General features: G+C 43.6%; 1 protein-coding gene across 1 annotated transcript in view; it reads right to left on the minus strand.

Annotated features, from left to right (window-relative positions):
• Nucleotides 1–5121: 5121 nt before the first annotated feature.
• The window catches only part of LRPPRC (leucine rich pentatricopeptide repeat containing), a 253528-nt gene continuing 243038 nt past the window's right edge, over nt 5122–15611 (minus strand). Inside the window, exons 36-38 of the mRNA XM_040351539.1 lie at nt 13956–14040; nt 8229–8371; nt 5122–5304 (exon numbers count right to left, since the gene is read on the minus strand). Of these exons, the coding sequence (XP_040207473.1) occupies nt 5242–5304; nt 8229–8371; nt 13956–14040 (291 nt within the window). The 3' untranslated portion in view covers nt 5122–5241. The remainder of the gene's footprint in view (nt 5305–8228; nt 8372–13955; nt 14041–15611) is intronic.

The following is a 15611-nucleotide window of genomic DNA, read 5'->3' on the forward strand; positions in this document are numbered from 1 at the left end:
ATGGTCTGCCCAATTTGCTTTTGTCACCCAAAAGTGCTCCTTTCTGGGTGAAAAGCTTCATGCAGTTTGGCAATTGTGGCAAAATAACACCTCGTTTGAGGTACCAAATGGCACCCAAACACACTTTGCACGTGTAGCAGTGATTGCCGAGCAATTTCAACTCGCAAAATGTGAATGGGGCTTTACAACAGAGGAGGGGCACAGCTGTAGTAAGTTAAAGTGGTAGTAAAGCCCGCTTATGGATTTTTACCTACATGTAAGCCTATAATAAGACTTGCCTGTTGGGAATATGAATCGCTCCTGAATGTACACCGTTCAGGAGATATTCACACTAGATGCAGCCAGTTACATCACCGGCGAATGCAATCTGAAGGTCCGGCATACCTTGCTGGATCTTTAGAGCAGGGATCCTCAAACTATGGCCCTCCAGCTGTTGCAGAACCACACATCCCATGAGGCATTGTAAACCTCTGACATTCACAGATATGACTAGGCATGATGGGAATTGTAGTTCCTGAACAACTGGAGGGCCATAGTTTGAAGACCCCTGCTTTAGAGCAGAGTTTTACAATGCCTCATGGGACTTGTAGTTCCACAACAGCTGGAGGGCCGTAGTTTGAAGATCCCTGCTTTAGAGCTTCCTGACGAAACCAAGGGCTACCGTGTGCATGCATGACATCATCACGGCTTCAGCCAATCACATAGCTGGAGTGCAGAAACCTGGAAGAAAGGCAGGGGGAAGATGTCAGTCCTCTCAGCGGTGACAGCCTGGCACTGGATGGCCTCCTTCTGAGGTGAGTACAGTGGAACCTTGGAATTAAGAGCATAATCCGTTCCAGGAGAATGCTCGTAATCCAAAGCACTCGCATATCAAAGTGAGTTTCCCCATAGAATTTAATGGAAACAAAAAAAATTTGTTGACTTCCATGGCATACAATACCGCATGTGGCCAGAGGTGGGGGGGGCACCGTAGAGCCTCGGAAATACTCGGGGACAGCTCGGACACCCTTGAAAAGGCTTGGGAACGGAGTATTTCCAAACGGCTCCGATCAGCTCCGGCACTCACGCACCTCTGGCCAAATGCGGTACTGCACACCACAGAGGCTTGAATCCTGCTTGTTTGGCGAGACTACACTCGCAAACCAAGTCAGGATTTTTTTTTTAATGCTCGTATTACGAAACGCTCGTTAACCGCATGACTCGCATTCCAAGGTTTCACTATTTCATAATGTGCTAGGATGCATACTAGCACATTATGCCATTGCCTTTCAGGTGATTTTTTTTTTACAACAGTCACAGTTTGCTACCGCTTTAAGAATAGGAAATGTATCAATAGATCTGCAGCAGCATTCATTCATTCTAACAGACTTTAGTATTATTGTTTTACCCTTTCACTCTCCATTCACCTACACATCTGATATCCAGCCTGTCTCTGTATGTGATCTGTATAATAACCTCATTATCTCTCTCCTCCCGCTATTTGTGACCTGTTCATTAACTCCTTCACTTACTCCTCCCTCTGTTTGATGTTTACAATATTGTATAACAATATAGAATTATAATGTGTAATAATCTCGTGAACTATTACCAGGCTCTGTGTTGTAACCTCCCCCTAAATATCAGCATATTTCTTAACCACTTAACCCCCGGACCATATTGCTGCCCAAAGACCAGAGTACTTTTTGCGATTCGGGACTGCGCCGCTTTAACTGACAATTGCGCGGTCGTGCTAAGTGGCTCCCAAACAAAATTGGCGTCCTTTTTTTCCCACAAATAGAGCTTTCTTTTGGTGGTATTTGATCACCTCTGCGGTTTTTATTTTTTGCGCTATAAACAAAAATAGAGCATCAATTTTGAAAAAATATGAATATTTTTTACTTTTTGCTGTAATAAATATCCCCCAAAAATATATAAAAAAAAATTTTTTTCCTCAGTTTAGGCCGATACGTATTCTTCTACAAATTTTTCGTAAAAAAAAAAAAATCGCAATAAGCATTTATTGATTGGTTTGCGCAAAAGTTATAGCGTTTACTAAATAGGGGGTATTTTTATGGCATTTTTATTAACATATTTTTTTACTAGTAATGGCGGCGATCAGCGATTTTTTTTTCGGTACTGCGACATTATGGCGGACAATTTTGACACATTTTTGGGACCATTGGCATTTTTATAGCGATCAGTGCTATAAAAATGCATTGGATTACTATAAAAATGCCACTGGCAGTGAAGGGGTTAACACTAGGGGGCGGGGAAAGGGTTAAGTATGTCCCTGGGTGTTATCTTACTGTGGGGGGGTGGCCTCACTAGGGGAAATGACTGATCCTCTGTTCATACATTGTATGAACAGAAGATCAGCATTTCCCCCCCTGACAGGACCGGGAGCTGTGCGTTTACACACACAGCTCCCGGTCCCCGCTCTGTAACGAGCGATCGCGGGTGCCCGGCGGCGATCGAGCCCGCCGGGCACGCGCACGGGAGTCGGGGGCGAGCGCGCGCCTCCGGCGGCGCGCACGCGCCCCCTAGTGGCGGCTCAAAGAGAGGATGTTATACTACGTGCTCCCGCCTAGGAGAGCCAACTTGCCGACGTAGAATGGCGGTGTGCGGTCGGCAAGTAGTTAAAGTGTAACTAAAGGCAAAACAGATTATTTTTTCCAATAGAGCAGAGATGGATTAGAACACCGATTAGTTTTGTATTGCCGTCGGTGTCCCAATTCCCAGATTTCCCCTCTCTATTTCTCCTGATTACCATGATCATCGAAAGGGAAAGGAAAAGAAAAGTCAAAATTTTGAGCTGTCCCCTGAAAAGTATGATGACACGATCATTTTTCGGCATGAAAAAAAAATTAAATTGTTCCAACTTCATCATTAAAAACGATGCTGCCCACTCACCATCGTTTTTAAAAAATGATCTAGCAAAGCGCGGTGACGTACGACGGCACTATAAAGGGGAAGTTCCATTCGCCTTTGGGCTGCTTTAGCTGATTCCGTGTTAGTAAAAGACGATTCACACTTTTCTGTCTGTTACAGCGTGATGAATGTGCTTACTCCATTATGAACGGTAGTTTTACCAGAACGAGCGCTCCCGTCTCATAACTTGCTTCTGAGCATGCACAGGTTAAAAAACGTAGTTTTAGCCCACACACGATCATTTTTTACTACCCGAAAAACAAATTTTTTTAAAACGACGTTAAAAAAAGCAGCATGTTCGAATTTTTTTTTTGTCGTTCTTCAGAAGCTGAAAAACGATGTGAGGCCCACACACAATGATTTTAAATGACGTTTTTAAAAACGTTGTTTTTTTATGCCGAAAAATGATCGTGTGTACGCGGCATAAGAGGGGAAATCTTCCAATAGGGACACTAGTTCTGGTGATCTAGGGGGAGAGGGGGGGGATTTCCTTAACCACTTGCCACCCAGGCCAATTCTGACATTTCTCTCCTACATGTAAAAATCATAATTTTGTTTGCTAGAGAATTACATAGAACCCCCCCCCCAAATATTATATATGTTTTTTTTTTAACAGAGACCCTAGAGAATACAATTGTGGTCATTGAAACGTTTTATCTCCACACCAGGGAGAAAGTCTCGCATTACTGTGTGGAGTTACAGACAGAAGAACAGGAAGTGAGAATTTCTCAGGAGAAATAAGGACATTTAAAAGCAAAATTGAAGGATGAGGTACAAGAAGGAGGACTGCACTAAGAAAGGACACTATTTAGGAAAATAGTGGTTAAGGGGGGGTAAATCTTCCAGAGCTGAAGTGGTTAATGCATTATATGCATTAGGATAAAAAACCTGTGTACAATAGCCCCCCTAATACATACCCGAGTCCCATCTCAATCCAGCAATGTTGCACAAGAGATTCAGCTGCTCAGCTCAGGTACCCTCCTGTTAGGTGCTGTGGGGGCACTTAACAGGAGGGAGGGGCCAGGAGGGCCAGGAGAGCCAAGAGAACCAAGAAGAGGAGGATCAGAGCTGCTCTGTGCAAAACCAACTGCACAGAGCAGGTAATTATGACATGTTTGTAATTTTTAACAAAAAAAAAACACAACACTAGTATTTAAAGTGGGGGTTCACCCTAAAAAAAAAATATTTTTTTCTAACATGCCATCCAGCATACTAGCGCGATCTACAGTATGCCTTTATTTTATTTTTTTGCCCCGTACTCACAGTTTAATCCCGTAGTTAAGTTTCAGACTCCCCGCGAGGAGTAGGCGTTCCTATGCAGAGGGGAACATGATTGACGGCCGGCTATGGCACGTCACACTTCCCGAAAACAGCCGAAATAGGACTTGGCTCCTCACGGCGCCTGCGCAGTCAGCTCCTAGTCTGTGCGCAGGCGCCGTATAGCGCCGTGAAGAGCCGAGTCCTACTCCGGCTATTTTCGGGAAGCGTGACGCGCCATAGCCGGCCGTCAATCATGTTCCCCTCTGTATAGGAACGCCCATTCCCCGCGGGGAGTCTGAAACTTAACTACGGGATTAAACTGAGACGGCGCAAAAAATAAAAATAACGGCATACTTTAGCTTACGCTAGTATGCTGCATTTCATGGCAGAAACTTGTTTTTAAGGGTGAACCACCGCTTTAAATTTGCAGGGATTTCCTCTCACTTCCTGCTTTGTCTATAGGACGGAAAGTGAAGGTAAATCTCTCCAATTGGACAAAAATGAAAAAATTTAAATACAATTTGCCTATAGTTCTCTTTTTAATAGGCAAAAGATTGTGGGTAAAATAAGATGGCCTGGGGTCGATTTACTATAAATGGAGAGTACAGCTGTGGAGTCTGGTGCAGCAGTGCAAAGATCAGCTTCCAGATTTAATTGTCAAAGCTTAAAGGATCACTAAAGGCAAAAACGAGCAATGAGGACATGAAACCAGGACTGCAGTAAGGTAAAGGAAGCTATTTAGCTAAAAAAAAAATCCTTTAGTGACCCTTTAATTGAACAAGCTGAAATTAGAAGCCGATTGGTTACCTAACACAGGTGCTCCAGAGCAGGATTCAAGCTTCTGTGGTGTGCAGTACCGCATTTGGCCAGAGGTGCGTGTGTGCCGGAGCTGAACGGAGTCGTTGGGAAATACTCTGTACCTCCAACAATAAAGTAAAAAAACACACACTCAGATAAAATTACCCTTTTTTATTTATCACATTAACTTATTTGTCTCACAGATAATGCATTTTGCACAAACATTATAGAAAAAAAAAACGCCTTAAAAAAAAAATAGAGAAAAAAAAAGTCAAACTAATGCTTTTCATCAGATGGACTGGATGAGCTTTCCTCTTCACTGGAGGACTGTACAGAATCCTGGAAAACATCAAATAGAAATCATAAAGTGAGAAGCTGACAAAGAGATAATACAATGGTATAAATGACGTGATATTTTGCAGAGTGTAGTGACTCCTAACCAATCAGAATAGCACCGTCCTCCTCCTGAGCCCTGCACATACGCATTGTGCTCTCCACTGACAGGTGAGCTCAGCAGCTGCAAGGGAAAAGAGTGAGTTGCAGCTGCTGAAGTCACCTGCAGCAACAAGAGTTATCGCTGCGCATGAGCGGGGCTCAGAAGGACAGAGATCAATCCTGTACTCCTCAATCCTGTACTTGAAGTGTCCCTGGGACACCTAGTTGCTCTCTACCATTGCCTGGAGCATAGACGAGCTCCCTTCCTGGTCAGCACTCACAGCGTTGGGCACAGGACTTCATTTCCATACAGCCCGAGTGGCTCACACCCATATGCCTGGTTCGGAGGGACAGCTTAGACAGTAATTAGACACTCCCAGAGAAGGCGGCGTGCAAGGATTATGCTAGGGAACTGGCTGTTCAGAGGTAGTCAAATTTCCTAGGAAGTTTGAAGTACACTATATTGTCAAAAGTATTGGGACGCCTGCCTTTACACACACATGAACTTTAATGGCATCCCAGTCTTAGTCTGTAGGGTTCAATATTGAGTTGGCCCTCCCTTTGCAGCTATAACAGCTTTAACTCTTCTGGGAAGGCCGTCCACAAGGTTTGGGAGTGTCTATGGGAATGTTTGACCGTTCTTCCAGAAGCGCATTTGCGAGGTCAGGCACTGATGTTGGATAAGGTCTGACTCGCAGTCTCCGCTCCAATTCATCCCAAAGGTGTTCTATCAGGTTGAGGTCAGGACTCAAGTTCCTCCACCCCAGCCTCACTCATCCGTGTCTTTATAGACCTTGCTTTGTGCACTGGTCCAAATCATATGGTGGAGGGGGGATTATGGAGTGGGGTTGTTTTTCATGGGTTGGGTTTGGCCCCTTAGTTCCAGTGAAGGGAACTCTTATGGCGTCAACATACCAAGACATTTTGGACAATTTCATGCTCCCAACTTTGTGGATCAGATGTGGGGCTGATCGTATCTGATTGCTTTTAACACAATAATCCAGCGAAGGTTATCTACTCCCAACTTTGTGGGAACAGTTTGGGGATGGCCCCTTACTGTTCCAACACGACTGCGCACAAAGCAAGATCCACAAAGACATGGAGGAGCGAGTTTGGGGTGGAGGAACTTGACTGAACTCAACAGAACACCTTTCGGATAAATTAGAGCGGAGACTGTGAGCCAGGCCTTCTCGTCTACATCAGTGCAAGGGGTGGGGCCAACTCAATATTGAACCCTACGGACTAAGACCGGATGCCATTAAAGTTCATGTGCGTGTAAAGGCAGGCGTCCCAATATATTTGGTAATATAGTGCTTATCAGGGTGGGACAAAGTGTTGGTAGGACAGAAATTAAAGGTAATGTGTTGGGGCGCTCGCTAATTAAGAATAATTAGTGAATCTCAAAATGAAAAATCCCATGCAATTTTCGTGCACTAAGTGCATGACATAATACAACATCAAAAATGTGCAGCAATAAGGTGCATGATAGGTAATAGGTGCTAATCAGGTGCATCCATACATTGAAAATAAATTCAAGCAAACGGCACTGGATGTGCAAAATAAGTCCAAAATAAAATTAATGGGTAGGACAGAGACACCAATAGCAATATACAGTACACCTAAAACTGATTTTAACCCTTCTCCAATCTGCTAGAGCAGGGATATGCAATTAGCGGACCTCCAGCTGTTGCAGAACTACAAGTCCCATGAGGCATAGCAAGACTCAGACAGCCACAAGCATGACACCCAGAGGCAGAGGCATGATGGAACTTGTAGTTTTGCAACAGCTGGAGGTCCGCTAATTGCATATCTCTGTGCTAGAGTCAATTAGACTGGGATGCCAATAAAGTTTATATGTAAAGGCAGGCGTCCCAATACTTTTGACAATATAGTAGAAAAAGCAAAAACTTTGCAGATAGGCATTTTAAATACCTGACTTTTTTGTGCCATTGCCTGAATTTTATTTTTAAGTTGGTGACATGTTGTCTTTGAGCCGGGAGCTTAAATAAGGCCGAGTCAAACACAAAGCTCCACCGAGTTGTTAATCTACAGATCTCTATACTTGTCACAATAGCTAAAACACGTAAGCGCAAGCATTTAAAAATGTAAAAGTCAAATCAAGTATTTGTCTTCCAGGATCTAAAAACCGGTAAAAGATTTTTTTTTTTTTTTTAAGCGTGCAAAATAATGGTGCATTATCTAAATTCCCCTAAAACACATACATTGGCTTCTGAATGTCACTGTTAATCTAGATCTCCCCTTTCCTACACTTCTATATAAAGAAATGTAATAAAACGAGGTTTAGTGCCTCCATGCCTCTGAAGAGTTGAAAGAGCCAAGTGAGACGAATATATATATAAATAAAAAACAAAATCGCTTTTGCTAGTTTTGTAGAAAAGAAAAGAAGTGAAAAAAACAAACACAAAAACAATTAGTGGTCAATAAAAATAAGGGATTAAAAGCACCTTTCAAGCCGCACAACATGGAGATAGCGGCCCCAGTGGATTGTGGGTGAAGCGTTACCTTCAATATGACCTGCAGATGTGGGGCCGATGGTATCTGATGCTTTTAACACAATAATCCAGCGAAGGTTATCTACTCCCGAGAGTATAACTAAATTAATCCTGCCGCTCTGAGCCGCCAACACTTCACATGAACATCGCATCCCATAGAGAAATTGCGCTCAAGATTTAATCCCCGTGTAATTAAGTAGACAACTTTGTTTTTTTTCTACCCTTTTAGACAGAGCAACAGCGTTGAGTTTATTACGGGCAGGCTGAACATTGGCGCACAATCTTTAGAGGTGTGTATAATTAGAAAGCACTCACTTGGGGTTCGGGGAAAGGGACAGGCTTGCCGGCATTTCTTAGACGGTCTGCCAACTGTTTCAAGGCGCCTTTGTCTGGCTCTATCTGTTCGGCTTTCATTTTCTCGTACATAGCGACGGCATTGTTTAAATCCTTGGTGAAAACTGGGGGGAGAAAATAACAAAGGCAAAACAATAAATACATTGGCATTAAAGGTGGCATCTTAAAAAACAGATTTTTTTTTATTAACCTCTTCCGCTTTCTTATCAGTACACCCCTCATAGACCAGAGCAATTTTTACATTTCTGCCAAGTGGTTGGTTAATTTGAGAACTCTCATTAACTGGTTGCCGACCAGCCGGCGCAGTTCTACGGCGGCAGGTCGGCTCTCCTGCGCGAGAGCCCGTAGCTCTACGTCGGCAGGCGAAGCGGCCACTAGGGGCACGCCCCCCGCGCACATGCCCGGCGGTCACGATCACCGCCGGGCACCCGCGATCGCTCGTTACAGAGCGAGAATCAGGAGCTGTGTAAGTTAGAACACACCCAGGGAACATACTTAAAGCGGGAGTTCACCCATAATTTTTTTTTTACCCTTAGATTGATGCTCATTTTGTCTAGGGGAATCGGGTAGTTGTTTTAAAATCGAAGCTGTACTTACCGTTGTAGAGAGCGATCTTCTCCGCCACTTCCGGGTATGATCTTCGGGAGTGGGTGTTCCTATTTTAATTGACAGTCTTCCGACGGTCGCATCCATCGCGTCACGAGTAGCCGAAAGAAGCCGAACGTCGGTGCGGCTCTATATGGCACCTGCGCACCGACGTCCGGCTACTTTCGGAAAATCGTGACGCGATGGATGCGACCGTCGGAAGCCTGTCAATCAAATAGGAACGCCCAGTCCCGCAGCCCATACCCGGAAGCGGCGGAGAAGATCGCTCTCTAAAACGGTAAGTACGGCTTTGATTTTAAAACAATTAGCTGATTCCCCTAGACAAAATGAGCCTCAATCTAAGGGTAAAAAGTGGTATTTCCGGGTGAACCTCCACTTTAACCCCTTCCCTGCCCCCTAGTGTTAGTTAACCCCTTCACTGCCAGTGGCATTTTTATAGTAATCAATGCATTTTTATAGCACTGATCGCTATAAAAATGCCAATGGCCCCAAAAATGTGTCAAAAATGTTCGAAGTGTCCGCCATAATGTTGCAGTAGCGGAAAAAAAAAAAATCGCTGATTGCCGCCATTACTAGTAAAACATTTTTTTTAATAAAAATGCCATAAAACTACCCCCTATTTTGTAAACGCTATAACTTTTGCGCAAACCAATGAAACGCTTATTGCGATTTCTTTTACGAAAAATATGTAGAAGAATACGTATCGGCCTAAACTGAGGACATTTTATTTCTTTTTTTATATATTTTTGGGGAATATTTATTATAGTAAAAAATATTAATTTTTTTCAAAATTGTCGCTCTATTTTTGTTTATAGCGCAAAAACTGAAAACCGCAGAGGTGATCAAATACCTCCAAAAGAAAGCTCTATTTGTGGGGGAAAAAAAGGACGCCAATTTTGTTTGTGAGCCACGTCGCACGACCGCGCAATCGCAAAAAGTGCTCTGGTCTTTGACCAGCAATATGGTCCGGGGGTTAAGTGGTTAAAGTGATACTAAAAATAACAAAAACGTCAAACTTGCCTGCCCTGTAAAGTGGTTTTGCACCAGCAGCCCAGATCCTCCTCTTCTTGGGTCCCTCGTGGGTGTTCTGCCAAGCTGGTTCCTCCTATCAATATGGTTCCCTGTAGACTGCCCAGGCGCAATCGAAGCCGATGGAAATCTCAGAGTGGGAACAGCTGATCGTCAGCTGAAGATGCGCTCGCTCCCGATGCCTGATTATAGACGCCGCCGATGCTTGGTAATACACGGCGCTCTATACAGCAAGGGGCGGATGCGATACGGAGCAGACCTTTATTGGGGGACGGTTTTCTCAATTAAACACACGTCTCACATCCGCCCCTTGCTGTATAGATCGGCGTGTATAACCAATAAAAAAAAACACTGCTCAATATCACATCCGCCCTTGCTGTATAAAGCGGCGTGTACTATAGAGCGCCGTGTATAATCAGGCATTGGGAGCAAGCTCGTCTACAGCTGACAATCAGCTGTTGAGGATCAGAGATTTCCGTGGCCTCCTACTGCGCCTGGCCACGCCTGCGCAGTCGAGGCAGGAACCTATCCGATGGAAGAACCAGCTCGACAAGACACCAGCACTCCTGGCTCCTCTCTTCTGCCATGTGCCCTCCGCATGCAAGCAGCTTGCTATGGGGGCACCTGAGCCGATACGCTGCTCTGTGTGTCCATTCAGACACACAGCCGCAGCTCGACCCCACCCCATCCATCTCCTCATTGGCTCACTGATTTTAATTGACAGCAGTGCGAGCCAATGGCGCTGGCTGTGTGTCCCAGACAATCAGGAAGGAGAGTCCTGGACACTAGAGTGTCTCGTGCAACATCGCTGGATCGAGAAGGGACTCGGGTAAGTATTATGGGGGCTGCTGCACATAGGTTTTTTTTACCTTAAAGGGATTATGTAAAGTCAGAAGTTTTTTGATCTTAATGCATTAAAGGGGTTGTAAAGGTTCGTTTTATATTTTCTAAATATGTTCCTTTAAGCTAGTGCATTGTTGGTTCATTTACCTTTTCCTTCCATTTCCCTTCTAAATGTGTTATTTTTTCTTTTTTTGAATTTCTCACTTCCTGTTCCTCCTCGGTAAGCTGTTCTGGCTGACTAACCCCCAGCCAGATTGAATACTGGCAAATTGAATACTGGCAAATAAAGCTGTAAGGACAGCCCTAGTATAACCCTCCTACTCCCAGAAATCCTCAGTTTAATAGAAAGTAATGACAAGTAATGTTAAAGGAACAAAGGACCCGTGTCCTGGAATATACTCAAAATATTTTTTTTAGAGGAAAGTCAAAAATCACATTTTATTAAAATGGAACACCTGGTCATCGGATCATCACAAATAAAAAATTCTATCCAATTAATTGTAATATTCCAAGCAAATTCGCCCATCCATGCCTTCATGCTTTATTTTGTTGAAAAATCCTTATGAAAAACACCCCCTTGCATTTCTGGCCATGGCCGTGTTGAGTAAGGGCAGATTTATGTTGCATTTACTTCCTGGAATCTATTTGCCCTTAGGTCAGGCACACCGGCAGGAGAGGGTGTGCTTAGCTGAGAAAGCCCCTCCCTCCTATCTTGAAGACTCCTGGAATATATGACATTATTTGCCTAGGCATGGAAACCAGGAAATAGCAGGAGATATATATATATATATATATATATCTCTTGTTTAAAACTTTTAAATAGGATATACTTTCCTATTAATTTACCAATGATAGCAGGATAAAGATTAAACATAGTGAATGTTGATTGAGAGAGTGAAGTTCCACTTTTATCAGAATTTTAATTGACCATTTTTCCAGAAGCACACTGGTGAGGTCAGGCACTGATGTGGGCGAGAAGGCCTGGCTCACAGTCTCTGCTCATATTCACTCCAAAGTTTTCTATTGGGTTGAGGTCAGGACTCTGTGCAGGCCAGTCAAGTTCTTCCACCCCAAACTCACTCATCCATGTCTTTATGCACCTTGCTTTGTGCACAGGTGCGCAGTCATGTTGGAACAGGAAGGGGCCATCCCCAAACTGTTCCCACAAAGTTGGGAGCATGAAATTGTCCAAAATGTCTTTGTATGCTGACACCCTAAGAGTTCCCTTCACTGGAACTAGGAGACCAAGCCCAACCCCTGAAAAACAACCCCACACCATAATCTCCCCTCCACCAAATGACTTGTACCAGTGAACAAAGCAAGGTCCATAAAGACATGGATGCATTTGGGGTGGAATAACTTGACTGGCCTGCACAGTCTTGACCTCCACCAGATAGAACACCTTTGGGATGAATTAGAGCAGAGACTGTGAGCCAGGCCTTCTTGCCACATCAGTGCCTGACCTCACAAATGCGCTTCTGGAAGAACGGTCAAACATTCCCATAGACACACTCCTAAACCTTGTGGACGGCCTTCCCAGAAGAGCTGAAGCTGTTATAGTTGCAAAGGGTTGGCAACTCTATATTGAACCCTACGGACTAAGATGCCATTAACGGTCACGTGCCTGTAAAGGCAGGCGTCCCAATACTTTTGGTAATATAGTGTATGTATACAGAACAATTTATAGAATATATATATATATGGCCCTGATAAAGCGGGGGCTTCTTCGAAACGTGTAGACCAACTGTGAATCGATTGATAAATCTGTAAAACAATGAACTCTAACATTGTACACCTTCAAAAATGTTTCAATTGCCGTTTTTAATATCCGATAGAATAACATTTTTATTTTTTATACATTTTTGTTTGAGAGTGGTTCTCATGCGCATACATAACGCCCCTTTTTCCTTCAAGTATTGCCTACATGTTTATGCAAGATGATGCCAATGGGAACCAAGCAGAGTGATTACGTATGGTACTTCACTCCAAATTTACAAGATAGATACAGTGCATCTGGAAAGTATTCACAGCACTTCACTTTTTCCACATTTTGTTATGTTAAAGTCTTATTCCAAAACGGATTATATTCATTATTTTCCTAAAAATTCTACAAACAATATCTTATAGAAATGCAACGTTTCGAGGTCACGCAGGACCTCTTCGTCAGGCAAGCAATATTGCAAGTCACTTGCCTGAGGAAGAGGTCCTGTGTGGCCTCGAAACGTTGTATTTCTTATGATGCTTCCTTTGCATTAAAACTTTTGGACGTTTCAGACGATCCGTGGTGTGCTGGCGAATATGTTCATGTGGTTAATTGTTCCGGTGCCCAGCTGGTGATCGCTTCAGCACCCATTTTTGTATTTATGAGCCACTTCTAAAAGTTTGACGCCATGCCACGAGCGGGCGCAATTTTAAAGCGTGACATGTTGGGTATCATTTTACTCGGCGTAACATTATCTTTCACAATATATAAAAAAATTGGGCCAAATTTATTGTTGTCTTATTTTTTAATTCAAAAAAGTTAATTTTTTCCAAAAAAAGTGCGCTTGTAAGACCGCTGCGAAAATACGGTGTGACAAAAAGTATTGCGATGACCGCCATTTTATTCTCTAGGGTGTTAGAAAAAAATATATATATAATTTTTGGGGGTTTTAAGTAATTTTCTAGCAAAAAAAAAAGTTTTAGTCTTGTAAATCCCGAATCTGAAAAACAGGCTCGGGGCTTAAGTGGTTAAAATAGTGACCATGCTCGGGGGTGCAAATCCACATGCTTATTTCCAGATATTGAATATGTGTACTTGTATGACGAGAAACGCGATGCACTGATTCAATGTCTGGATCTAAAACCTTTACGGTTAACAAATGACAGCATAAAATATGTAAATAAATAATAACGCAGTGAACAGAGTAACCTGCTGTTTCCAGATCTGTACACCAATCACTGCAACCGCACCATGATTCAATATCATCACCTGTTTTCTGCATGCATAAAATATATGTCCTGCACTGTAATATTAATCAGAATCCATATTTCCCCTACAAGGAGATCTGCGATGCCTAATACTAAATTATTCATTTTTTTGTTCCATTTGTCCGAATGTTAAGAGAAAAAAACCTCCAATTTTTTATTTATTTATTTTTGTGGGGGAAAAAAAAATTGTAATAAACTTGAAAGACAGACAAAAGGTTTTATGCCACAGAACACACTTACTGTAATTTTTCATCTGGCAGCTATAACCTAATTGCTTGTAATCGGGATCATTCAATGTTTCGATCAGCTGGGTAACGTATTCCTTCTGCAAGAGATTAAAAAAAAGTTAGCAGGTGAAAGTACTTACACAAATTAACCTCTTTACCACCGCGCTATAGACAAAAGACGTCTACAGCGCGGTGGAGTTATTCTGGGAGGAGGTCCCTGGGACGTCCTCCCAGAATGCTTCACTCGCGCGCTCCCGGAATCATCTGTGAGCGCCGGGTCTAGAAGACCCGGCGCATCACAGATCGCGGTAAATTGCCGCTGATAGCGGCCATTTACCATGTGATCGCTCCGTCAAATGACGGAGCGATCACTTGTAAACAAACCTCTCCTCTCTGTACCGATCGGTACAGTGTGAGAGGAGAGGGGGGAGAGCGGAGGCAGCAGCAGCTGCTGTGGCTGGATCTGTGACAAATGCAGTCACAGATCCAACCATCCCTCCCTGCGCAATACTCTGCAATAACCCCCCCCATACTCTGCAATAACCCCCCCCCATACTCTGCAATAACCCCCCCCATACTCTGCAATAACCCCCCCCATACGCTGCAATAACCCCCCCCATACGCTGCAATAACCCCCCCCTGCAATAACCCCCCCCATACGCTGCAATAACCCCCCCCATACGCTGCAATAACCCCCCCATACTCCGCAATACCCGCTAATATGACAGAAACAAGATTTTTTTTTTTTTTTACAGAATTTTCAGTGTTTTTTCTTTTATAGCGCAAAAAAAAAAAAAAAAACCCAGAGGTGATCAAATACCACCAAAAGAAAGCTCTATTTGTGGGGAAAAAAGGACAAAAATTGTCATTCAAATTGTGAGAGCACCGAAAGCTGAAAATTGGTCTGGTTAGGAAGGGGGTTTAAGTGCCCAGTGGTCAAGAGGTTAAAGTGGACTTGGTATCAGGTATGATCTATACAAGTAAAACCTTGGATTGCGAGCATAATTATTTCCGGAAACATGCTTGTAATCCAAAGCACTTGTATATCAAAGCCAATTTCCCCATAAGAAATAATGGAAACTCAAAATGATTTGTTCCACAACCATTTATTTATAAGTCCTTCCGTTTATAGTCCATATAAAAAGATTATAGCAATGTGACCAGATTGTGTAACCATAAAATGTCCATCCACAAATAGAAGCCTCCACAAAGGGATTAGAAACAAAATCCAGCAGGAGCTACAGAGTATAAAAGAGAAGAGAGGCGCCTCTAAGTGTAGCAATATTGAGTAGGCGCTGCGGTGGCTCAACGCGATTGGCACTGCGCTGACAAGCCATTCACCTCTGCAGCTAGGGGTTCGGATCCCGGTCTCGGCTACATGTGAATTGAGTTTGGTGGTCTCAGCCCGGCTCCCGGTGGGTGTGCTATGCGAGGTAAGCCTGCGCTTAGTACGCCCACCCCCCTCCCACAAAAACCACCACACTTACACGCACTCGAAATTGGGTTAACATGCACGCACTTTGACCACGCGGTCTCTAAAAAGAGAGGCGACAGACTAACGGGGCTGGTTAAGCGGGCTAGATCCTCTCACTCCCTTATAGGGAGTCCCTCTGCCCCGTTGGGCTTCAAAGTGGAGCAGGTAGGGTGGGCTGTGTGGGAGGACCCCCTC

This window comes from Rana temporaria, chromosome 4 (assembly GCF_905171775.1).
Source record: "Rana temporaria chromosome 4, aRanTem1.1, whole genome shotgun sequence".
Taxonomy (NCBI): Eukaryota; Metazoa; Chordata; class Amphibia; order Anura; family Ranidae; genus Rana; species Rana temporaria.